At 49.2% G+C, this 26692-nt stretch overlaps 1 protein-coding gene across 1 annotated transcript in view; it reads right to left on the bottom strand.

The window, feature by feature from the left end:
- Positions 1-26692, bottom strand: part of ADGRB3 (adhesion G protein-coupled receptor B3) — a 553776-nt gene that overhangs the window by 100272 nt on the left and 426812 nt on the right. Inside the window, 1 exon segment of the mRNA XM_068153437.1 lies at positions 22843-22945. Within this exon segment, the coding sequence (XP_068009538.1) occupies positions 22843-22945 (103 nt within the window).

Below are 26692 nucleotides of genomic sequence, written 5' to 3'. Positions count from 1 at the left end.
TAAGATACAGCAGGGAACATCTTAGGGAAAGGAAGAAATGTGCTCCAATAGCCTTCTAACTCATCATTCCTTCAGGGGGTTGTCCCTGCCAGTATCCAGGTAGGAGCACAGGGCAAATCCTTCAAAGGTCCAGGAATATATCATGGACCAGTCCATAAATGGTGGTTACCAGGAGGATGGAGACTCCCTTTGTACAAGGAGTCCAATGGAAAAGCCAAGGGGTGATGGGGACAAGGTACTGCTGGGGACATTCCCATTGGCCTCCAGAAGAAAATGTTTCACCATGAGCAGAGTGAGACATTGGAATCATCTCCCAAGGGAAGGGGTGGATTCCCCTCCACTGGGCAGATTGAAGGCTTAGCTTGAGAGGGTGCTGGGCCAGCTCCTTGCAGCTCCACTCTCACCTAGAAAGCTTGGACCAGATGATCCTTGGGGTCCCTTCCAGCCTGGCAGTCATTGTAGACATGATTAATTCCTCTGCAAGAAGCCACCTGGAAAGAAAACCTGCCCAAGCAGCCAAAGCCACTGAAGATTAGAAAGCTGAGTTGGATGCTGCTGTGATTTCCTGAGTTTCATTGCCTTGCTGTCACCAGAAAACTGTTTGCCAGTGCTATTGTACTACAATTTCCATCTGCATGATTGGAAACCACAGCACCAGACTTACTGGAGTTAGAGAATGGTTGGACAAGAAAGCTGGGGAGGGACTTTTTATGGTGTCAAGGAGGGACAGGACTAGGGGGAATGGAGCAAAACTAGAAGTGGGGAGATTCAGATTGGGTGTCAGGAAGAAGTTGTTCCCCATGAGGGTGGTGAGACACTGGCACAGGCTGCCCAGGGAGGTGGTGGAAGCCTCATCCCTGGAGGTTTTGAAGGCCAGGCTGGATGTGGCTGTGATCAACCTGCTCTAATGTGAGGTGTTCCTGGCCATGGGAGGGGAGTTGGAACTGGATGATCAAAGAGGAATCTCAGGGGAGACCTTCTTGCTCTCTATAGCTCCCTGAAGGGAGGTTGTAGCCAGGTGGGGGTTGGTCTCTTCTCCCAGGCAACCAGCACCAGAACAAGAGGACACAGTCTCAAGCTGCACCAGGGGAGGTTTAGGCTGGAAGTGAGGAGAAAGTTCTTCACAGAGAGAGTAATTGGCCACTGGAATGTGCTGCCCAGGAAGGTGGTGGAATCACCATCCCTGGATCCCTGGAGGTGTTCAAAAAAAGGCTTGGATGTGGCACTTGGAGCCATGGTTTAGTTGTCAGGAGGTGTTAGGTATTAGGTAATAGATTGGACTTGAGGATCTCTGAGGTCTTTTCCGATCTGGTTGATTCTGTGATCCTTGAAGTCCCTTCCAGCCCTAAATATTCACTCCCCAGATGAAGGACTCCACACTTGCCCTCACTGAACCTCCCTTTGCTGGCAGGTTCCCATTTAGCCTCCACTGCATCTATTCACCAATGGACGTTTCTGAGGTTAAAATGGTCACCACGGGAGGCCAAACACCCTTAGGACAGCCTGAAGTGTCCTCATCTCATTCCCTAACTCCCTGCTTCTACAGCAGACCTGATGGATCTCACCCTGGTGGCATGGAGAGCCCAGTGCCAGGCTGATCATCTACTCAGGCTTTTCCTTGTGGAAGGGGCTCTGACTGGAGGGAGGAACAGGCTGAGGAGTGTTTATATCTGCTAATAAATCCAATTGAAGATTTGGTAATGTTGGAAACACTCCCAGAGCCTTAATGATAGGTTTATTTTCCTCAACAACAACATTAATTAATAATTAATGCTAGGAGGCTCACAGATGCATCTTGGCAACTAAAATTAGCAAGTATCAAATGCAAAGCTTTAACTCAAGGACTCAGCATGGATGTCTCCTCCTCCAAAGTCTCCCAGAATGTAGCCATGGCCATCAAGCCCTTCCTGGAACAAATAAAGGCAGGGTGAGGAGTGGCTGGAGAGCAGCCCTGAGGAGGTGGCCTTGAGGGTGTCAGTTGATGATAAGCCCCCCCAGGAGCCAGCAGTGGTCACTGGCAGCCCAGCAGGCAGCTGTGTGCTGAGCTGCATCCAGAGCAGGGAGAGCAGCAGCACAGGGAGGGGATTCTGCCCCTCTGCTCTGCTCAGAACCCACCTGCAGCACTGCCTCCAGCACTAGAAGGACCTGGAGCTGCTAGAGCAAGTCCAGAGGAGGCCACAGAGATGATCAGGGGGTTGGAGGACCTCCCCTGTGGGGACAGGCTGGGAATGTTGGGGCTGTTCAGCATGGAGAAGAGAAGGCTCCAGGGAGACCTTAGAGCAGCCTTCCAATACCTGAAGGGGGCCTGCAGGAGAGCTGGGAAGAGACCTTTTACAAGGGCTTGCAGTGACAGGATGTGGGGGAATTGCTTTGAGCTTGTGCAAGGGAGATTTAGAAGACATTCTTTCCAGCGAGGGTGGGGAGACACTGGCACAGGTTGCCCAGGGAGGCTGTGGCTGCTCCCTCCTTGGAGGTGTTCCAGGGTAGGCTGGCTGAAACCCTGAGCAAGCTGGGCTGGTGGGAGCCCATGGCAGGGGGGTTGGAACTGGCTGATCTTGAAGTTTCCTTCCAACCCAAACCATTCTATGAATCTCTGAAACTACCTTTGAAAAGTTCATCTGGATTCTCTCTGCTCCTCTGCTGGGAATTCCCTTGGTGAATGCTCTGTGACCTGCACAGAGCAGACAACTTTGCCTGCAGAACTAACCACTGAAACCAGTGTCATCCTCTGTAGACACAGCAGTGTCTCAAAAACAATTGTAGTGACAGGTTCAGCTCATCCTGGGAAAAAATCATCTTCCCTTCCAGATGCCAGGAGCCACAAGATGGGGGGTTTGTTATTCTCATTTAAAAGCAGCATTTCTGCTTTTTTTGTTACTGTATTTAGAGACTGGGTAGCGGTTTCTACCATCATAAAATTGGGTTTGGTTGGAAAAGGCCTTTAGGATGAGAGGGACTGTTCAAAAAGTGGAACACTGCAACAGGTTGCCCAGGGAGGTGGTTGAGGCTCCATCCCTGGAGGTGCTCAACGTGAGGCTGGACAGGGCTCTGGGCAAACTGATATGGAATGGAATGGACCAGGTTGGAAGAGACCTTTGAGATCATCAAGTCCAACCTATCATCCAACACCATCTAATCAACTAAACCATGGCACCAAGCACCCTGTCAAGTCTCCTCCTAAACACCTCCGAAGATGGTGACTCCACCACCTCCCTGGGCAGCACATTCCAATGGCCAATCTCTCTTTCTGGGAAGAACTTCTTCCTAACCTCCAGCCTAAACCTCCCCTGGTGCAGCTTGAGACTGTGTCCTCTTGTTCTGGTGCTGCTTGCCTGGCAGAAGAGACCAACCCCCACCTGGCTACAACCTCCCTTCAGGGAGCTGGAGAGAGCAAGAAGGTCTCCCCTGAGCCTCCTCTTCTCCAGGCTAAGCAACCCCAGCTCCCTCAGCCTCTCCTCATAGGACTTCTGTTCCAAACCCCTCCCCAGCTTTGTTGTCCTTCTCTGGACACCTTCCAGCAACTCAACATCCTTCCTAAACCGAGGGGCCCAGAACACAGGACTCAAGGTGTGGCCTAACCAGTGCAGTGTACAGGGGCAGATCTAATGGAGGATGTCCCTGCTGACAGCAGAGGGGGTTGGACTGGATGACCTTTGGAGGTCCCTTCCAACTCAGCCCATTCTATGACTCTATAAGGATGCTCAGTAGATGAAAGGGAGACCTGACCAAGAGAGGCAGATCCCTGCCTGGGGAGCAGGGTCAGCAGCTGGTGAGCAATTCCATTGTGCATCACTTCTGTGTTCCTGCATTTCATTTCCTTCTCTTTTTTTTAAACAGAATCTTAGAGTCATTTCAGTTGGGAAAGAACATCATGAAAAGACTATCAGAAGATCATCAAAAGACTATCAAAAGACCATCAAATGATCATCAAAAGAGCATCCAGTCCAACCATCAGCCCAGCACCACCATGACCACTAAACCATGTCCCAAAGTGCCTTGCCTACATGAGCTTTGAACACCTCCAGGGTTGGGGACTCCACCACCTCCCTGGGCAGCCTGCTCCAATCCCTGACCACTCTTGCAGGAAGCATTTTTTGTTGTCCTAATAAACCAACCCTTTTGGCTATATTCCCTCCCATTGCTACTCTATTTTACCGCTACTGTTCTTGTTATGTTTTATTTAAGTTATTCAACTTTTCTTTTCTCTCCACCCACGAGTTTTGCTTTTATTTCTCCTTTCTTTCTCTGATTCTTCTCCCCATTCCACTAGGAGTGAGCAGAGTTCAGCAAGTGCCTGAGTGGCTTATCACTTGCTGACTGGGGTGAAACCACAGCAACAGGGGAGGTTCCCTGCAGCTTTTCAACACCTCCAGGGAAAGGCATTCAAACACCTTCCTGGGGAGCCTGTTCCACTGCTAGAGAACCCTTGCAGTCAAGAAATTTCTTCTATCTCCAACCTAAACCTCCCCTGTTGTAACTTGAGGCCATTCCCACTCATTCTATCAGTTGTACTTGGGAGAAGAAATCAACCCCCACCTGTCTCCGAGCTCCTCTCAGGGAGCTGCAATGAGGTCTCCCTCAGCCTCCTCTTCTCCACACTGAACACCCCCAGCTCCCTCAGCTGCTCCTCCCCAGCCCTGTTCTCCAGACCCTTCCCCAGCTTGGTTGCCCTTCTCTGGACCTGCTCCAGCACCTTCCATATCCTTCTTGGAGTGAGTGCTCCAAAACTGAACCCAGTACTCAAGGTGTGGCCTCAGCAGTGCTGAATCCAGGAGGAGTATGAGTAATTGCAAGAGATAAATGGAGCCTAGCATCAGTTCTTGTCCATCATTAATGCTGCCTTGATACTGAGGTCTAAGTAGGGTCCCTAGCAAAACCCTTTCTCTTCCCTTACAGCACATCTGCCATGGCTTGTGGGATCATCCAGTTCAGTGAAACCTTATTACTGTTCTGCATTTCTGTTAAAAGATAAGCAGTGCCAAAATTAAGGGTTTATGGGAATAATTAAATTGCTACCACTCAAGCCTGGATTCTGATTGACTTGACATAAGAGGATATGCAGTAAGAGGCAGAGGCTTGAAAGCCCTCCTAAATGCAAGTATCAAACCTGAATGCAATAACAACAGCTTTACACTTAATCCCATCTGCTTTAAACCCCAAGTTTCATTAGCTGCAGGTTCTGACAGGTTGGGCTTTGTGATGCAGCATGGCTCAGCTAAGCTTGTTAAGGAAGCCATTCTCAAGCCAAGCCTCCACCTACCCTTAAGTGGGATTTAAAAGAGTAATAAATCCATTCAGATTTCACTGGAATCATAGGATTGGCTTGGCTGGAAAAGCCCTCTGAGATCATTGAGTCCAACCCTTAACCCATCACCACCATGGCCATTAAACCACATCTTGAAGTGCCATCTCCACACAGTTCTTGAACACCTCCAGGGGTGGTGAGTACACCTCCTCCCTGGGCAGCCTCTGCCAGTTTCACAGAATGTTAGGGGGTGAAAGGGACCTCAAAGGCTCATCCAGTCCAACCCCCCTGCCAGAGCAGGGTCACCTAGAGCAGATCACACAAGAACACAGCCAGGTGGGTTTTGAATAATTCTAGAGAAGGAGACTTCACAATCCCCATGGGCAGCCTGTTCCAGTGTTTTCTCACCCTCACAGGGAAATAATTTTCTCTCCTGTTTCCACGGAACTTCCTCTGTCTCAGCTTCCACCACTGCCCCTTCTGCTGGCATTGGGCAACACCCAGCAGAGCCTGGCTCCAGCCTCTGGGCACTCATCCTGCACATCTTGATCAACAGCAACGAGGTCACCTCTCAGGCTCCTCCCCTCCAAGCTACAGAGCCCTCAGCTCCCTCAGGCTCTCCTGCCAAGGAAGATGTTCCACTGCCTGCAGCATCCTTGTGGCTCTGTGCTGGACTCTCTCAAGCAGTTCCCTGAGGTCCTTCTTGAACTGAGGAGCCCAAAACTGGGCACAATATTCCAGATGTGGCCTCACCAGGACAGAGTATAGAGGCAGGAGAACCTCTCTCCACCTACTACACACAGCCCTTCTAATCCACCCCAGGATGCCCTTGGCCTTCTTGGCCACCAGAGCACATTGCTGGCTCATGGTCAACCTTCCATCCACTAGATTCCCCTTCACTGCTCTCCAGCAGGCCAGTCCCCAACCTCTCCTGCTCCATGGGGTTGTTCTTCCCCAGATGCAAGGCTCTACCCTGGCCCTTGCTGGATTTCCAAGCTCCAAGAAATGATTTAACAGATAAGGGATAGGTTGAGGATGCTGAAGATTGTTTTTAACCTCAGAAAGAGTCCAAATTCTACGCCATGCTACTAATTAGTGACAGATATGCAATCACTTACTAATGGAACAACACTTTGTGCCAACCTTATTCATCCTTCCTTCCAACTGCTGGACTCTTTGTGCCAGCTCCATTTCGATGTTCTTCAGAAGTGGAAAGCTGCTAAACATGTTTTTCCCATCCTGTTTTTTTCAAGCCCAGAAGCCTAGTGCCTGCTGAACTTTCTTGCCATTTCACAAACTCCAGCAGTTTGAACAGCTTGAGGCCTTATTTATTTATTTATTGCTATAAATATCTACATTTCCCTGCAGGCTTTCTGGGGGGAAAAAAAATAATCTTCCCATTACATCCATTAGAAATGTTCATGGTTAGAGCCAAGTGCTTGCTTCAATAGATTTACCTTCACCAGGTAGAGAGCAGCCCTGTGGAGGAGGACCTGGGAGGCCTGGTGGGCAGCAAGTTCTGCATGGGTCAGCAGTGTGCCCTGGTGGCCAATGGGATCCTGGGGTGCATTAAGAGGAGCGTGCTCAGCAGATGCAGGGAGGTTCTCCCCCCTCTCTCTCCTCTGCCCTGGTGAGACCTCACTTGGATTGCATCCAGTTCTGGGCTCCCCAGTTCAGGAAGGAGAGAGATCTGCTTCAGAGAGTCCAAGGGAGGATTAGAAGAAAGAATAGAATGGAATAGAATGGAATAGAATAGAATGGAGTAGAGTAGAGTAGAGTAGAGTAGAGTAGAGTAGAGTAGAGTAGAGTAGAGTAGAGTAGAGTAGAGTAGGATAGAATAGAATAGAATAGAATAGAATAGGAATAGAATAGAATAGGATAGGATAGGATAGGATAGAATAGAATAGAATAGAATAGAATAGAATAGAATAGAATAGAATAGAATAGAATAGAATAGAATAGAATAGAATAGAATAGAATAGAATAGAATAGAATAGGAGTAGAGTAGAGTAGAGTAGAGTAGAGTAGAGTAGAGTAGAGTAGACCAGACCAGGTTGGACGAAACCTTCAAGGTCATCGCATCCAACCTATCAACCACTCCAACACCACCTAATCAACTAACCCATGGCACCAAGCACCCCATCAAGTCTCCTCCTGAACACCTCCAATGATGGTGACTCCACCACCTCCCCGGGCAGCACATTCCAATGGGCAATCACTCTCTCTGTATAGAACTTCTTCCTAACATCCAACCTAAACCTCTCCTGGTGCAGCCTGAGACTGTGTCCTCTTGTTCTGGTGCTGGCTGCCTGGGAGAAGAGACCAACCCCCACCTGGCTACAACCTCCCTACCAGGATGCTGAAGGGACTGCAGCACTGCCTAGTAAGGAGAGGCTGAGAGCCCTGGGGCTGCTTAGTCTGGAGAGAAGACTGAGAGGGGATTTAATCAATGTTTCTAAATATCTGGGGGCTGGGGGTCAAGAGGGAGGGGACAGGCTCTGCTCAGGTGCACCCTGGGATAGGACAAGGGGCAATTCTAAGATGCTATACATGAACCAAATTCTATGACTCTATAAATTGCACCAAATTCACTCTGTCATAATATCAGTCAGGGTTGGAAGGGACCACAAGGATCATCTAGTTCCAACCCCCCTGCCATGGGCAGAGACACCCCACAGGAACACTCTGCTGTTCTTCAGCTGATGGTGTTTCAGTGCTGGTGCTTTCCAGAAGGTTTCACTCTGGTAGACAGAAAGATTAATGATGCAGTAATCAGGGTAGTAGTAAATTTACATCATGTTTATCTCAGAGGTATATTTTTCACTGTAGTGCAGATATCCTGTAGTAAAAATACCTCACTGTCTCACTCTGTTTCTGGATCTGTTTTGATTTAGGTGACAAACAGATTTTGTCCTTAAATTCTTAGAAACAGGACATCCACACTGGAAAATCCATTGGGGGGATGGGGGGGGATGGGGGTGGGAAACAATCCAGTTTCATACTAGACTTAAAACAACCAAGCAGCTGAAGGCTGATTTTTAGTGTTGCTGATATTTTAGTATCAACACTTCTTCAGGTCCTGCAGCTGGGTTGGGGCAATCCTGATATAGGCTGGGCAGGGACTGGCTTGAGAGCAGCCCTGAAGAAAAGGATCTGGGGATGCTGGTGGATGAGAAGCTCAACATGAGCCAGCAGTGAGCACTTGCAGCCCAGAGAGCCAAGCAGAGCCTGGGCTGCAGCAAGAGAAGCACAGCCAGCAGGGTCAGGGAGGGGATTCTCCCTCTCTACTCTGCTCTAGTGAGACCCCACTGGGAGCACTGTGTCCAGTTCTGCAGCCCCTAGTACAGGAAGGATCTGAAGGTGCTGGAAGGTGTCCAGAGAAGGGCCATGAGGATGAGCAGAGGGCTGGAGCTACTCTGCTGTGAGGACAGACTGAGAGGCTTGAGGCTGTTCAGTCTGGAGAAGAGAAGGCTCTGAGGAGACCTTCTTGTGGCCTTCCAGTATCTGAAGGGGGCTACAAGAAAGCTGGGGAGGGACTTTATAGGGTGTCAGGGAGGGATAGGACTGGGGGGGATGGAGTAAAACTAGAAATGGGTAGATTCAGATTGGATGTTAGGAAAAAGTTGTTCCCCACGAGGGTGGTGAGACATTGGCACAGGTTGCCCAGGGAGATGGTGGAAGCCTCATCCCTGGAGGGTTTTGCAGCCAGGCTGGATGTGGCTGTGAGCAACCTGCTGTAGTGTGAGGTGTCCCTGCCCATGGGGTGATCCTCGGGGTCCTTTCCAACCCCAGCAGATCCTATGATCTGTTTAAGCTTGTGAAGCCTATTCACAGAATCACACAGAATGGTTTGGCTTGGAAGGGACCTCCAAAGCTCATCCAGTCCAACCCCCCTGCAGTCAGCAGGGACATCCTCCACTAGATCAGGTTGCCCAGAGCCCTGTCCAGCCTCACCAGGGACGGAGCCCCAACCAAGTCCCCTGGGCACCCTGTCCCAGTGTTGCACTACGCTCAGACCACTCCAATGATATCTCCATGTCAAAAGACTTTTTTACTGCTGTCACCTAGAAGCCTTTGTGTTTTCCTCTCCCTTAATGCTAAAACTCTGCCAATGAGAGACCCAAACGCTTAACTGTTTGTAGGTCGATCTGCTTCCCATTGACTGCTTTTGTGTCACCGCTGACATTCAACAAGCAAGCAAAAGGCAAGTGTGATGGGGGGAGAAGGAAGGTGTTAAGCCCAAAATAGCCACTTGAGTCATCAGCAGATTGTCTGAAATAACCCAAACAGGTGTTTGGGAGAGAGTGAGCTATTTTCCTCAGGGTTGTGGGGGCGAAGTCTAGAAGAGAAGGGGAAAAAAAGCCCTACTCTAAGCAGGTCCTGAAGAGCAAGGAGGACAAAGCCTCCATTTGGGCAGAGCAGAACAGAAGAGGCTTACCTCAGGAAAAGTCTGAGCTATGTTGGGGTTTTTCTTGTGTGCTAGATGCTTTAAAGCTTATTTTGTACTTCTGGTTCAGCTATGTTTTGTCTGTCTTCCACTACAAACTCATCTGCAGCATGAGAAACTGCTCTGATCTGGGGAGTTCTTGAATCCTTGAGTGGAGGTTTACATCAGTGAAGGCACTAATGCCAGCATGAAGCCCAGCACCCCAGCCGGGGAGGAGGGAGCAGGCTACAGCATCACAGAAACATTCAGGTTGGGAAAGAGCCTCAGGATCACCAAGGCCAACCCAGAGCCCTGCTCTGCAAGGCTAAACCATAGCCCCAAGCACCACATCCAAACCACCTCTAAACACATCCAGGTTTAGTGACTCCAGCACCTCCCTGGGCAGCACATTCCAATGCCTGACCACCTCTGCTGGGAAAAAACCTCTTCTTACTGTCCAGTCTGACCCTGCCCTGCTGCAGCTTGAGGCCATTCCCTCTTGTTCTATCACTAATTACCTGTGAGAAGAGACCAGCACCAACCTCTCCACAACCTCCTTTCAGGTAGTTGCAGAGAGCCAGGAGATCTCCCCTGAGCCTCCTCTTTTCCAAACTAACAATTTCCAGCTCCCTCAGTTGCTCTTCATCAGATTTATTCTCCAGGTCCTTTCACAGCTTCCTTGCCCTCCTCTGCCCTGGCTCTAGCACCTCCACATCTCTCTTGTCTTGAGGTGCCCCAAACTGGACACAACACTCAAGCTGCTGCCTTCACCAAAGCTCAGTCTCAGGGGACAATCCCCTCCCTGCTCCTGCTGGACACAGCATTGCTGATCCCTGCCAGCATGCCATTGGCTCTCTTGGCCACCTGGGCACACTGCTGGCTCCTGTTCAGCTGCTTGTCTCCGGGTAAGCCCTGCAGCAGAGCGAGCTGCTGCCTGACCTGCTGAATTCCCTGCCTCCTCATGGATCCTCTAACACAACCTGAATGCTGTGTTAGCAGAATTCCTCTGTTCACTCCATCTGCTCTGAGGTCTCCCCCGCTGTTTCCTAGGAGATGGATTGCCAGGATGCCTGCATCTGCAAGGCAGTGGCAGATATGGGGCAGCAACCACATGCTTAGAGGCAGCGTTAGTGCCACCTGAACGCTGGTAGGGCTCTCAGGGGATCCCACCACCCACTGCTGCTTCAAACCTGAGGAAGTGACACTGTCAGCAGCTACAGAGGGCTGTAGGAATGGGATACAGTGACTTACAGAATCAGAGAGTGGTAGGAGCTGGAAGGAACCTCCAGAGACCATCCAGTCCAACTGCTGGGTCACCCAGAGCAGGTTGCATAGCAATGTGTCCAGGAGGGTTTTGAAAGCTCTCCAGAGAAGGAGACTTCACAACCTTTATGGGTAGCTTGCTCCAATGCTCCAGCACCCTCACACCAAAGAAGCTTCTCCTTCAGTTCAAGTGAAACCTCCTGTGCCCTGGTTTGTGCCTGTTGTCCCTTGTCCTACCACTGGGCACCACTGAAAAGAGCCTGGCCCCATCCTCCCAACCTCCTCCCTTTAGCTATTGATCAGCACTGAGAAGATCATAGAATCAATCATAGAGTCAGTCAGGGTTGGAAGGGACCACAAGGATCAGCTAGTTCCAAACCCCCTGCCATGGGCAGGGACACCCCACACTAGATCAGCCTGGCCAGAGCCTCATCCAGCCTGGGCTTAAACACCTCCAGGGATGCAGCCTCAACCACCTCCCTGGACAACCCATTCCAGGGCTTCACCACTCTCATGGGGAAGAACTTCCTCCTCACCTCCAGCTCCACCTCCAGCTTCATCCCATTCCCCCTAGTCCTATCACTACCTGAGATCCTGAGCAGTCCCTCCCCAGCCTTTCTGTAGCCCCCTTCAGATACTGGAAGGCCACAATGAGGTCACCTCGGAGCCTTCTCTTCTCCAGACTGAACAGCCCCAACTCCTTCAGTCTGTCCTCACAGGAGAGGTGCTCCAGCCCTCTGCTCATCCTTGTGGCCCTTCTCTGAGGGTTGGAAAAGACCTCTAAAATCATCAACCATCAACCCAACACCACCATGCCCACAAATCCCTGTCCCAAAGTGCCATAGCCACATCTTTGTTGAAAGAGAAAGGATGTCTCACAGCTTCATTTTTGAAGACCAATGGTTTTGATGGTTCAAAAATCCTGGAGTCATAGAATCATTAAGGTTGGAAAAGCTCTCTAAGATCATCCAGCCCAACCACCAGCCCAACCCTGCTGTGGCCCCATGTGCCATTGCCCCAGATTTCTGGCACACCTCCAGGGATGGGGACTCCACCACCTCTCTGGGCAGCCTGTTCCAATCCCTGACCACTCTTGCAGTCAAGAGATTTTTTCCTAACACCCAATCTACAGCTCCCCTGGTAAAACTTGAAGTAATTTCCTCTAGTCCTAGAGAGGAGAAGAGCCCCAAGCTTCAACAGCAAGTACAATCAGAAACAGGTGACACAAAGTAGTTAACTTTTGCCTGTATAAAGAACAACTTCATTGGTTCGTGTTAAATTGTATCATCTTTGCTTTCTTCATGGAAACAATCATAGAGTCATAGAATTGTTTTGGTTAGAAAAGACCACTAAGATCATTGAGTCCAAACATCAACCCAACCCCACCATGGCCATCAAACCATGTCCCAAAAAGCCATGGCCACACATTTCTGGAACACCTCCAGGACTCCACCACCTCCCTGGGCAGCCTCTGCCAGTCCCTGACCACTCTTGCAGCAAAGAAATTTTTCTTAATCTTCAACCCAGCCCTCCCCTGACACAATTCCAGGCCACTTCTTCTTCTTCTGTCTCCTGAGACTAGGGAAAAGAGACCAACCCTCTCCTCACTTCAACCTCCTTTCAGAGAGTTGCAGAGAGCAGTTAGGTCCAGGTCTCCCTTTAGCCTCCTCCAGACTGACCAACCGCAGCTCCCTCAGCTGCTCCTCCCCAGCTCTGTTCTCCAGACCCTTCTCCAGCTTTGCTTAGGCACAACTGGGAAGAAAATCCAAGTTATTTCCTGAATGTATGAACAAGGGAAGAGAATTGATGGTTAGATTCACATAATGTTAATCAATAACTTCGTGAGGGTAGTGAATCTATTCATTAAGCAGGATCAAAAGCATAATAAAGATTTATAGCTGAAGTGTCACAAGTGCACAGACAGATGAAATAACCATTCTTTCCTTGATGGCAAGAAGAGTGTTAGGGCATATGAAATAGCAAGAGTTACATTGCAAAGCACTAGGAGGTTCCTACAACAGTTGGAGTTGACAGAGACCTTCAAGATCATCCAGTTCCAACCCATTGCTATGGGCAGGCCCTGTCCCTGGAGGCGTTTAAGCCCAGGCTGGATGAGGCTCTGGCCAGCCTGATCTAGTGTGGGGTGTCCCTGCCCATGGCAGGGGGGTTGGAACTAGCTGATCCTTGTGGTCCCTTCCAACCCTGAATGATACTATGATACTTTCCACTAGGTCAGGTTGCACAGAGCCACATCCAGCCTGGCCTTGAACACCTCCAGGGAGGAGGCATCCACAGCCTCCCTGGGCAACCTGTTCTGGTGTCTCCCCACCCTCACTGGAAAGAATTTCCTCCTCATCTCCAGTCCAAATCTTCCCTCCTCAAGCTTCAGAGAGATATCCTCAAAGAAGGATATTTCCTCAAAGAAGGATATTTCCTCAAAACAACCAAACAAGAAAAAAAGAAACACCCAACCCAAACCAACAACAAAAAGAAAGAAGTCCCCAGAGAAAATTTTTGGTCTCTTGAAAGCAAATTACTTAATCATTTTATAGATGTTCTATCAGTCTCTTGAAGGTAGATACCTGATAACTTTATAGATGTTCTATAGAATAGAATCACAGAATCACCAAGGTTGGAAGAGACCTCAAAGGTCATCAAGTCCAACCTGGCACCCAGCATCTCATGACTACTAAACCATGGCACCAAGTGCCACATCCAATTCCCTCTTGAACACCTCCAGGGAACAGAATAGAATAGAATAGAACAGAACAGAACAAACCAGGTCGGAAAAGACCTTTGAGATCATCAAGTCCAACCTATCACCCAGCACCATCTAATCAACTAAACCATTGCACCAAGTGCCTCATCCAGCCTCTTCCTAAACACCTCCAGGGATGGGGACTCCACCACCTCCCTGGGCAGCACATTCCAACAGCCAATCTCTCTTGCTGGGAAGAACTTCTTCCTAACATCCAGCCTAAACCTCCCCTGGTACAGCTTGAGACTATGTCCTCTTGTTCTGGTGCTGGGTGCCTGGGAGAAGAGACCAACCCCCACCTGGCTACAACCTCCCTTCAGGGAGCTGGAGAGAGCAAGAAGGTCTCCCCTGAGCCTCCTCTTCTCCAGGCTAAGCAACCCCAGCTCCCTCAGCCTCTCCTCACAGGGCTGTGCTCCAGACCCCTCCCCAGCCTCATTACCCTTCTCTGGACACCTTCCAGCAATGAGGTCTTCCCTGAGCCTCCTCTTCTCCTCTCTATCAGTCTCTTGAAGGTAGATACTTGTGATGGCTCAGGCTGGGGGCCCACCCCCAGGTGCTAATAATGTTAGAGCTGCTATGGCCAGCTCAGATGATTTGTGAAATAAATGCCATTTGAGAAGCTCACCCTGAACACTGATCCCCTTCCTTGATTCAGGACACTCAGTGTCAAGGCTACAGCTCAGTTTGGCTGCTTCCAGCGCTGCCTCCAGGGCGTTCATTGTGCCCCCTCACACTGAAAGCTCTTTCTGTGTCTTAATATTTGCCACTGGAAAGGCAAAACAAGGAGAGAGAAAGGAACAGCTCAGCGAATGAATGTGCTGCTTGCACTCAGTGTTGACACCAAGTTTATTTAAACAAGGCACATAATTAATTGAATTATATTCTTGTCAGTTCAGCCTTGAGTGACCTGTGCTTCAAAACAGCATCTGACAAAACAGAGCTCTCCTGCAGCTTGAAGCCTTCAGGGGGCTTTGAATAAAGTTCTGCTTTCTCTTTTGGACAGGGCTGGGGAGGGGAGGGGAAACAGACTGAGAGGAGCAGAACATTTCTCAGCTGTGTCCCTTCAATCACATGCACAACAGGCCTGGTTATGAGGGGCTGAAGCAGCCAGGCTTTTCTTGCTGACAAAAGGCTTTTTATTTGGTGCTGTCCCAGATGAAATCTTCCAGGAGAAGCTATGCTCCCCTCCACGCCTCCCATCAGAAGCTAAGCTAAAACAAGCTAACAGGCCCCCAGGAACTAGAGCTCTGGACTCATGTGGGGATCTCTGAGTACAGGGAGGGAATGGGGAGGGGGAGAAAGCAACATCAGAAATGAGGAGGGGGAGAAAGCAGCATCAGAAATGAGGAGGGGGAGAAAGCAGCATCAGGAATGGGGAAGGGGAGAAAGCAGCATCAGGAAGGGGGAGGGGAAGAAAGCAGCATCAGGAAGGGGGAGGGGGAGAAAGCAGCATCAGGAAGGGGGAGGGGGAGAAAGCAGCATCAGGAATGGGGAGGGGAGGAAGCAGCATCAGGATTGGGGAGGGGAGGAAGCAGCATCAGGAATGGGGAGGGGGAGAAAGCAGCATCAGGATTGGGAAGGGGAGAAAGCAGCATCAGGAATGGGGAAGGGGAGAAAGCAGCATCAGGAATGGGGAAGGGGAGAAAGCAGCATCAGGAATGGGGAAGGGGAGAAAGCAGCATCAGGAATGGGGAGGGGGAGAAAGCAGCATCAGGAATGGGGAGGGGGAGAAAGCAGCATCAGGAATGGGGAGGGGGAGAAAGCAGCATCAGGAATGGGGAGGGGAGGAAGCAGCATCAGGAATGGGGAGGGGGAGAAAGCAGCATCAGGAATGGGGAGGGGGAGAAAGCAGCATCAGGAATGGGGAGGGGGGAGAAAGCAGCATCAGGAATGGGGAGGGGGAGAAAGCAGCATCAGGAATGGGGAGGGGGAGAAAGCAGCATCAGGAAGGGGGAAGGGGAGAAAGCAGCATCAGGAATGGGGAGGGGGAGAAAGCAGCATCAGGAATGGGGAGGGGGAGAAAGCAGCATCAGGAAGGGGGAAGGGGAGAAAGCAGCATCAGGAATGGGGAGGGGGAGAAAGCAGCATCAGGAATGGGGAGGGGGAGAAAGCAGCATCAGGAATGGGGAAGGGGAGAAAGCAGCATCAGGAAGGGGAAGGGGGAGAAAGCAGCATCAGGAAGGGGAAGGGGGAGAAAGCAGCATCAGGAAGGGGAGGGGGAAGCATCAAACCACTTCTAGGTGGCCTCTGTAAATATTTTGACCATTTTGCCTGTGGGAAACACCCTGAGGTTTTCCCATGGAATTGGTTTGGTTGGAAAAGCCCTTTAAGGTCATCCAAGTCCAACCATCAACCCAACACCACCATGGCTATCAAACTATGGCCCTAAGCACCATGGCCACAGGTTTCTGGAACACCTCCAGGGATGGGGACTCCACCACCTTCTTGGGCAGCCTGTTCCAGTGCCTGACCACTCTTGCAGCAAAGAAATTTTCCCCTACCCTCCAACCTAACCCTCCCCTGGTCTAACTTGAGGCCATTTCCTTTTGTTCTATCATTTGATACTAGAGAGAAGAGTCCAACCCCCACCTCACTCCAACCTCCTCTCAGGGAGCTGTAAAGAGCAATGAGGTCTCCCTCAACCTCCTCTTCTCCACAGTCAACACCCCCAGCTCCCTCAGCTGCTTCTCCCCATCCCTGTTCTCAAAGTTGTCCAGCTTTGTTAACCTTCTCTGGACCTGCCTCAGCCCCTCAGTGAATGAGGGGCCCCAAACTGAAGCCATTATTCCAGGGGCAGCCTAAGATGCTCTACCAAGGTGATGTTAAACCACATCCCTCAGCTCTACATCTTTGTGTCCTTTAAACACCTTCAATTTTTTACTGGGGAACAGAGAAAAGCAGAACTCAGTTAAACCAAAGAGAGTGCAAATATTCCAAGCCACTTAGTCTGGACTAAAAGAAGCTGCTTGCATCCACTCAGACTTTAAAGAGTAGAACTAAGCCTAAGGTGCACATAGGTCTGATTTACAGCGACCACAAAGAAAACAAAAGCAAACCTGCACTTATCCACACCACAGGGCTCAGTAGTTTGGTTTTTTTACCCTCCCTTTGTTACTGATGGCAATAAATGAACCACAGACATTCTCCTGGAGATTGAACAGCATCAAAATGGAGAAAAGCAGCATAAAAGTCTTTGGTGTGACGTTGAATGCAGGTAAAAGAAAAACCACAGAGTGCCACCAGACTGACAATACACTCTTGGGTATAAAGATAGCCCTCAGCATGCTTCATTCCCATCCTGTTCAAACTGCAACTGAGTCCAACTCAGATGACATTTGCCAGCTCCAATTCTCTAAGGGAATATGCAGGGATGCAGAGATGGAGACAGTTGAAACTCAGTAGCAAAGCCAAAGAAAACCATGGAGCAAAGGAGCCTCCTTCAACTCTTTAAGCAGCACCACCTCATGGACATCAACTAGGTGCCCCAACAATATGAGAAGAGTATGAACAGAGGAATCATTCAATCATTTCAGTAGGAAAAGACCTCTGAGAGCATCCAGGTCAAGCATCAACCCAACACCACCATGCTCACTAAACTCTGTCATAGAAGCATAGAATTGTCAGGGTTGGAAGGGACCTCAAGGATCAGCCAGTTCCAAACCCCCCTGCCATGGCCAGGGACACCTCAAACTCAGAGCCACATCCAACCTGGCCTTCAAAACCCCCAGGGACGAGGCTTCTACCATCTCCCTGGGCAACCTGTGCCAGTGTCTCACCACCCTCGTGGGGAAGAACTTCTTCCTAACATCCAATCTGAATCTACCCATTTCTGGTTTTCCTCCATCCCCCCCAGTCCTATCCCTCCCTGACACCCTGTAAAGTCCCTCTCCAGCTTTCTTGTAGCCCCCTTCAGATACTGGAAGGCCCAAGTGTCATGGCCACAGAGTCTTTGAACACCTGCAGGGATGATGACTCCACCACCTCCCTGGGCAGCCTCAATCCCTGACCACTCTTTCAGTAAAGATTTTTCCCCACCCCTTATATCCCACTTGAAACAATTTCAGTCCATTTCCTCTCATTCTATCACCTAATACTAGGGGGAAAGGAGCATCTCCCACCTCTCCCCAGCCTCCTTTTTCAGGGAGTCATAGAAAGCAATGAGAATGGAAGAGCATAAATAATCCTATTTGGCATAGCACATCCCTCAAATACTCTGCAACACATTACAAAAGCTGAGCTCATCCTGCTGCCACAGAACACCACCTCAGCCTTTAGGCAGGAGACAATTTCTGCTGACTTGTAGATATATTTGCTTGGGAAAACAAACAAACAAACAAAAATTGCCAAGATTTCACCGAATCATAGAACCAGTAAGGTTGGAAAAGACCTCAAAGATCATCAAGCCCAACCTGTCACCCAACACCTCATGGCTACTAAACCATGGCACCAAGTGCCACATCCAATCCCCTCTTGAACACCTCCAGGGATGGGGACTCCACCACCTCCCTGGGCAGCACATTCCAATGGCCAACAACTCTCTCTGGGAAGAACTTTCTCCTCACCTCCAGTCTAAACTTCCCCTGGCACAGCTTGAGACTGTGCCTTCTTGTTCTGGTGCTGCTTGCCTAGGAGAAGAGACGAACCCTCTCCTGACTGCAACCTCCCTTCAGGTAGTTGCAGACAGCAATAAGGTCTCTCCTGAGCTTCCTTAGCACTAAACCCCCACATGGTTTGATTTCTAGGAGCTAATACAATCTCAGGAACAAATCTAAAAGGTGGTTTTTAATCTTCAACCACAGGTGAGTACCTGATTTTCTTGGTGAAGTTCTCAATTGCATGTTTAAAGCTCCAGCTTAGCAAAATGAAAATGTCACTTTGGGTATTCTTCCCCCCACCCCCAGTGTTGCAATCTAAGCCCACGGACTGAAATAATCAAATGTTGGCTTCTTCTGGTCACATGTGATCTTTGGAGAGAAATAAATCAGAGAATCAGAGAATTGTTTCAGTTGGAACAGACCTCTATGATCACAGATTCCAACCATCAACCTAACACCACCGTGGCCATTAAACCATGTCCCCCAAATGCCATGGCCACAGGTTTCTGGGACTCCATCTCCAGGGATGGGGACTCCACCACCTCCCTGGGCAGCCTCTGCCAATCCCTGACCACTCTTGCAGCAAAGCAGTTTTTCCTCATCTCCAAACAAAACCTCCCCTGGTGCAGTTTGAGGCCATTTCCTCTTGTTGTATCACCTGATACTAGGGAAAGGAGACTGACCCCCTCCTCACTCCAACCTCCTTCCAGGGATCTCTAGATAGCAATGAGGTCTCCCTTCAGTTTCCTCCACACTGAACACCACCAGCTCCCTCAGCTGCTTCTCACCAACCCTGATATCCAGATCCTTCTCCAGCTTTGTTGTCCTATCAGAACTTCAAGTCCCTGCTCACAACACATTAAGTCACACCAGGAGTCAACTCCTTTAATCTGAAGAAGCTTGTGCCAAACAGAGGCTTCTGGAGCAGCTCATTTTGGTGATGGTACCTTCACCGAGCTGAGGAGAGGGCTGGAGCTCCTCTCCTATGGGGACAGGCTGAGAGAGTTGGGCTTGATCAGTCTGAAGAAGAGAAGGCTCTGAGGTGACCTTCTTGTGGCTTTCTAATATCTGAAAGGGGCTACAAGAAAGCTGGGGAGGGACTTTTGAGGGTGTCAGGGAGTGACAGGACTAGGGAGAATGGAGCAAAACTAGAAGAGGGGAGATTAAGATTAGACATTAGGAAGAAGTTCTTCCCCATGAGGGTGGTGAGACACTGGAACAGGTTGCCCAGGGAGGTGGTGGAAGCCTCATCCCTGGAGGTTTTTGCAGCCAGGCTGGATGTGGCTGTGAGCAACCTCCTGTAGTCTGAGGTGTCCCTGCCCATGGCAGGGGGGTTGGAACTGGCTGATCCTTGAGGTCCCTTCCAGCCCTGCCAATTCTGTGATGCACATCTCAGTGAATACATCAGGTCTGTAACAAGGAATATCTTCCTCAGCATGAAAAAGAAAACAACCCAGCACTCTCCATCATTTGATCCTTTAGAGGCACTCCCTGGCTGGAAGCTCCCAGGTGGTACAAGACATGGACTCAAAAAAAGAAGATAAATGTAGTAAAAAAAAGGAAAGTAGTGTTTGAGAGTGATTTTCCAGGCCATGTATTCAGATAAGTGAAGTGCAGGGTATGTTGGTTTCTTTTCTGCCCTTTATCTCCTCTGAACATCTCCATTTTTGGCACATGCTGTTCTCACAGAGAAGTCAAGATGGTATCTCTGGATTGTCAGCAGCATAAGAAGCAGAAGTGAGCTCATGGAGATGCAGATGAAAGGAAAGGAACTGGATTAAGGTCATGGTTGAGTTCAGAGTTCAGGGAAAGGCTGGGGGAGCACCTCAGGAGCACCTTCCCAAACACACTGAGTCCTTAGCCATTGGAATGTGCTGCCCAGGGAGGTGGTGGAGTCCCCATCCCTGGAGGTGTTCAAGAGGGGATTGGACGTGGCACTTGGTGCCATGGTTTAGTCATGAGGTCTGTGGTGACAGGTTGGACTTGACGATCTTTGAGGTCTCTTCCAACCTTGGTGATTCTGTGATGCCCTCCAAACTCTGGCTCCATAAATACTTGCTTGCTCCAAAATTCCAGCACTCCATCACACATCAGCCAGTCACCAACTCTACACAGATGGCATCAGCTTGGAAGGGACCCTCAGAGCTCCTCTTGTCCAACCCCCTTGCAGGCAGCAGGGACACCTCCAACTAGAGCAGGCTGCCCAGGGACACAGCAAGGCCGAGCTTGAATGTCTCCAGGGATGGAGCCTCCACCACATCCCTGTGCAAACTGTTCCAGTGTTTCTCCACTCTCACTGTGCAGAACTTCCTCCTTCCAACCTAAATCTGCCCTGCTGCAGTTTCAAACCACTGCCCCTTGCCCTATCCCTCCAGGCCCTTCTGAAGAGACCTTCCCCAGCCTTTCTGTGGCATCCCTTCAGATATGAAAACAGAGCTCTAAGGTCTCCCTAGAGCCTTCTCTTCTCCAGGCTGAACATCCCCAACTCTCTCAGCCTGTCTCATAGGAGGTTCTCCAGCCCTCTGATCATCTTTGTTGCCTCCTCTGGACCCACTCCAGAAGGTCCATGCCTTTCTTGTGTCAGGGCTATCATATCTGGACACGCTACTCCAAGTGACTTCTCACCAGAGCATCCTATTTTCCATTCCAAACTACCATGAAGCCATAGATCATTTTAATCAGCCACTTACTGTCACTTCTGAAAGCTGCTTAACATCATCACTAGGCACTGGGGGATGCCTCAAAACACTGGCACAGCCCTACTCAACAGCAGAGGAACAAATGACCACCATCTCCAGAAGGGCCAAGAAGAGATCAGGAATAAATCAGTGACATACAGCACTGTGATACTTTAACTTTCCTTTTACTTTTTACTTGTGTATTACTTTTTACTTCCATTTACTTCCAAGCTTTTCACTTCCTTATAGCCACATGTCAGGTATTTACCACTTCTACAGCTTGCTATGATGTCTCTTTCCACACACAACTCAACAGGAGAGCAACAAATGACCACAAATGGAGAATAAATTGGGGATATACAGAACTAACTGAGCTATTCTTCCTTTGTTTTTGCTTACTCCCAAGCTTTTCACTTCCTTATAGCCACAGGTCAGATATTTAACACTTCTACAGCTTGCTATGATGTCTCTTTCTGCACACAACTCTGCTCAACAGCAGAGGAACAAATGACCACCATCTCCAGAAGGGCCAAGAAGAGATCAGGAATAAATCAGTGACATACAGCACTGTGATACTTTAACTTTCCTTTTACTTTTTGCTTGTGTATTACTTTTTACTTTCATTTACTTCCAAGTTTTTCACTTCCTTGTAGCCACATGTCAGGTATTTACCAGTTCTACAGCTTGCTATGATGTCTCCTTCTGCACACAACTCAACAGGAGAGCAACAAATGACCACAGATGGGGAAGAAATTGGTGATAAATAGAACTAACTGAGCTATTCTTCCTTTGTTTTTGCTTACTCCCAAGCTTTTCACTTTCTTATAGCCACAGGTCAGACATTTAACACTTCTACAGCTTGCTATGATGTCTCTTTCTGCACACAACTCTACTCAACAGCAGAGGAACAAATGACCACCATCTCCGGAAGGGCCAAGAAGAGATCAGGAATAAATCAGTGACATACAGCACTATGATGTTTTAACTTTCTTTTTACTTTTTACTTGTATATTGCTTTTGGCTTCCATTTACTTCCAAGCTTTTCACTTCCTTATAGCCACATGTCAGATATTTACCACTTCTACAGCTTGCTATGATGTCTCTTTCTGCACACAACAGGAGAGGAACAAATGACCACCATGTCCAGAAGGTCCAAGAAGAGAGTAGGAATAAATCAGTGATACACAGCACTGTGAGATTTTAACTTTCCTTTTACTCTTTGCTTGCATCCTACTCTCTGCCTGCATTCCACTCTCTGCCTGCATCCTACTCTCTGCCTGCATTCCACTCTCTGCCTGCATTCCACTCTCTGCCTGCATCCTACTCTCTGCCTGCATTCCACTCTCTGCCTGCATCCTGCTCTCTCCTAGCTACATGTCAGAGGTTCAACAGTTCTATAGCTTCTTGTGATGTCTCCTCCTGCACATTTTCAAGAGCAGCACTCTAACTTCTGAGCCATTCTGCCTTGCCTTTCAAGGAGCTGTGTGTTAATAAAGCCCAGACAAACCCACTGTAGCACACCCTATTACAACTATTATAATCAACCAGCATTTGCGCTTTTTGATGTCGAGTCTTTGAACTTCCTTGCTTTGAAATTGACTGATAAAAACATACAAGGTCTAGCACACAGAACACAGCTTATCCAAGAGGGAGCAATACCAAAAGGGATTTTTTTTGGTGGAGCAAGGGAAAAAACCATGGAGACTATTAGAGACAACAAATCTTTTCCCTTATCTGTAAATACTTTACCATATAATGGATGTGATCATTTGGATGTCCTATAATGGATAGATGTGATCATTTTTCTTTTGGTAAGCTAAACAAACGCATCAACATTTAGGTGCAAATTCAATACAACCCCATCATCATCATCATACCTTGTTGTGTGTCTGAGTCTGTCCAACCAGGATAAGGATGTTTGAGGAGATAATAGACAGGCAGAAATTGATGAGAATTATTGACCTCTCAGATCTGATGTACCTGTGCAAACAAACAGAGGGGACAACCTTTGTCAAAGGAAAACAACTGCTCAAGCATGCACAGCTTGGATGCAATTCTTGTGCTAAACAAGCATGGAATGGTTTAGGTCGGAAGGGACCTTTAAGATCATCCAGTTCCAACCACCCTGCCATGGACAGGGACTCCTCACACTAGCCCAGGTTGCTCAAGACCTCATCCAGCCTGGCCTTGAACACTTCCAAGGAGGAGGCATCCACAGCCTCCCTGGGCAACCTGTGCCAGTGTCTCACCACCTGTCTTGGGTTGCTCTATGTAAAAAGATAAACCTATCAACTCTCCTTTAGAAACCTGCAGGTGACACTAACACCATGCTGGTAACAACAGGATTGTCTGCAGTCGTGTCAGGAACTTCTCATCCTCTCTGCTCATCCCTGGGAATATCCACAGCTGGCACAAACCACTCCCAATAGCTGACTTCAGCAAAAGCAGGGTAATTTACAGGAGCAGATGATCTGGGCCAGCATGCACAAATAAAGCACAAGGGGCTTGGTGACACCGTGGCAGTGCGTTTTGGAACACATTATTTGGATAACCTTCATCACAGAATGGTAGAGGTTGGAAGGGACCTCCAGAGATCATCCAGTCCAACCCCCCTGCCAGAGCAGGAGCACTCAGGGCAGGACATACAGGAAAACATCCAGGGCGGGTTGAAAGTCTCCAGAGCAGGAGACTCCACAACCTCTCTGGGCAGCCTGCTCCAGAGCTCTGTGACCCTCACAGTAAATAAGTTTCTCCTCATGTTGAGGTGGAATCTCCTGTGTGCCAGCCTGTAACTGTTGTTCCTTGTCCTATTACTGAACACCACCAAACAGAGCCTGGCACCTTCATCCTGACACCTTCATCCTGACACCTTCATCCTGACACCCACCCCTCAGATATTGATAGACATTGATCAGATCCCCTCTCAGCCTTCTCTCCAGGCTAAACAGCCCCAGGGCTCTCAGCCTTTCTGCACAAGAGAGATGTTCAAGTCCCCCAGTCATCCTTGTAGCTCTCCATTGGACTCTTTTCAGCAGATCCCTGTCTCTCTTGAACTGGGGAGGCCAAAACTGTGCATGGTATTCCAGGTGTAGTCTCACCAGGGCAGAGCAGAGGGGAAGGAGAAGCTCCCTGGAACCGCTGGACACACTTCTCCCGAGGATCTCCCACTCTGACAAAACAATTTGCACGAAGATACAACAATACTGCAACATCCTCACTCTTGGTGAGACCTAATGCCCTAAAAAGCTAAGCCTGTACAGAAAGATCAGATGCTGACAGCATCACACACTCTCTCTTGCAAGCTCACCATAATTTTAGAAGCTTGCTTAGGATGAAAAAGTCAGAGATTGTTCTCACCCATTTCCTCACAAGATGCAAGTGTTGTCATTTTTCTATAGACAACTTTTTGTAGGTTACAGGGCAGAAGAGAGAATGATTGTGGTTTCAAGTGAAGCACCTCACTGACCTGATTTCAGAGCTGCTAGCAGAGGAAGTGTGGAGGACTAAAATAAATGGAAGTTCAGAGTGCTCAGGCCCTCTGAAGACCATTCTGTATGTTTATACATTCATGGAATGGTAGGGGATTAGAAGGGACCTGCAGAGATCACCCAGTCCAGCCACCCTTGCCAGGGCAGGGCACACAGGAACACATCCAGCTGGGGCTGGAATGTCTCCAGAGAAGGAGACTCCACAATCTCTTTAGGCAGCTTGCTCCAGGGCTCTGTCTCCCTCACAGTAAACAAGTTTCTCCATGTTGAGGTGGAAGTTCCTGTGCTCCAACTTCTATTCTATAACCTGTACTAAATGCTTCTCACTGGAACTTAGCCAGCATTGGTATCTCCTCCTCAGCTACAGATCCACAGATGACACTGAGGAGGCACAACAAGGTTGTGCTGAACCCACAGGCAACTCTGGGCTCTGGAGATGAAAGGAACTGCAGCCCTCCCTTTTGCTCAGCTGTCAAGTAATTATTATAGCATTAGATGTTTCAGTTATGAAGAGAAAAGAACCCAGAGACCAAGAGCCACGTTCTTCCTTAAAATAGAAGTGTTCTTAAGGCTACTTCCACGTGTTTGCAAACAAATACCTGCAAACAGCAAGCATCTACACACCCCTGCTGCTTTCTGACTTGCTAACTGTTGCTTCACCTAGGCCACTTCCTGACATTGAGTTTCTATGGAGTGTAAAGGATCTTAGTGTAAGGAGGAGCTCATGGCACTGACTTAAACTGGGAAGGCTTAAGGGCAAAGGACAAGTAGAGGAAATAGAGGAGAGAGAGAAAGAGGAGAGGAGAGGGGGAGCAGGAGAGAGAGAGAGAGGGGAAAGGGGGGACAGAGGAGAGAGAGAGAGAGGAAAGGGGGGACAGAGGAGAGAGAGAGAGAGGAAAGGGGGGGACAGAGGAGAGAGAGAGAGAGAGGAAAGGGGGAACAGAGGAGAGAGAGAGAGAGAGGAAAGGGGGAACAGAGGAGAGAGAGAGAGAGGGGAAAGGGGGGACAGAGGAGAGAGAGAGAGAGGAAAGGGGGGACAGAGGAGAGAGAGAGAGAGGAAAGGGGGGACAGAGGAGAGAGAGAGAGAGGAAAGGGGGGACAGAGGAGAGAGAGAGGAGAGAAAAGGGGGGGCAGAGGAGAGAGAGGAGAGAAAAGGGGGGGGCAGAGGAGAGAGAGAGGGAAAAGGGGGGGCAGAGGAGAGAGAGGGAAAAGGGGGGGCAGAGGAGAGAGAGGGAAAAGGGGGGGCAGAGGAGAGAGAGGGAAAAGGGGGGGCAGAGGAGAGAGAGGGAAAAGGGGGGGCAGAGGAGAGAGAGGGAAAAGGGGGGGCAGAGGAGAGAGAGGGAAAAGGGGGGCAGAGGAGAGAGAGGGAAAAGGGAGAGCAGAGGAGAGAGAGGGAAAAGGGAGAGCAGAGGAGAGAGAGGGAAAAGGGAGAGCAGAGGAGAGAGAGGGAAAAGGGAGAGCAGAGGAGAGAGCAGAGGAAAAGGGGAAAAGAGGAAAGTCTTTGGGGAACAGGAGAAAGGGATGAAAATTTGACTGACATTCAATTTATTTTTCAGTTTGATTTTTCAGCTGGGGAGATCAATCACACAAGACTTCTTCAGAGCAGAAAACCTCTACCTCATATCACTTCTAAACAGGCCCTGCCACTCAAAGCTGTTCCAAAACAGAACCACAGACACAGGATCAAAATACAGGCATAGGATCAAGCTATCAACTTTCTCCCTACCCCTAGATTTATAACAGCAATCAGAGAAGTTTTGGTGTCTATCTTCTCCCTGTAGTTGGTTGCCATGTGCTCCTGAGAAACACATGGAAGGCAAACATCCATGATTCAAGGGACAGATCTCTCCTCACAATGCTTTCAAGGCATCTTGCTGACAGAGCACTGAGACCTAGATGAGTTCACTCTTCTTCAGCTGGCTGCAGAACCCACACCAGGTTCACAACAGGTCACACACACCTTTCTTTTCTCCGCTTGGAAGTTATTGTGATCAGGTAATCACAGAATGCTTTGGGTTGGAAGAGACCTTAAAGACCATCTAGTTCAAAGCCCTCTGCCATAAGCAGGGATGCTTTCTACTACACTCAGCTTCTCCAAGCCCTATCTAAGCTGGCCTTCAAGACTTCCAGTGATGGGACAATCCACAGCTTCTCTTGGGCAACCTGTTCCAGTGTCTCACCACCCTCCTCATGAGAAAACTTCTTCCTTGTATGTAATGAAAACACTGGAGAACACCAG

This window comes from Melanerpes formicivorus, unplaced genomic scaffold (assembly GCF_026170545.1).
Source record: "Melanerpes formicivorus ecotype bairdi unplaced genomic scaffold, bMelFor1.0.p_v2 SCAF_26, whole genome shotgun sequence".
Lineage (NCBI taxonomy): Eukaryota > Metazoa > Chordata > Aves > Piciformes > Picidae > Melanerpes > Melanerpes formicivorus.
This window is presented reverse-complemented; position numbering and strand designations above follow the sequence as displayed.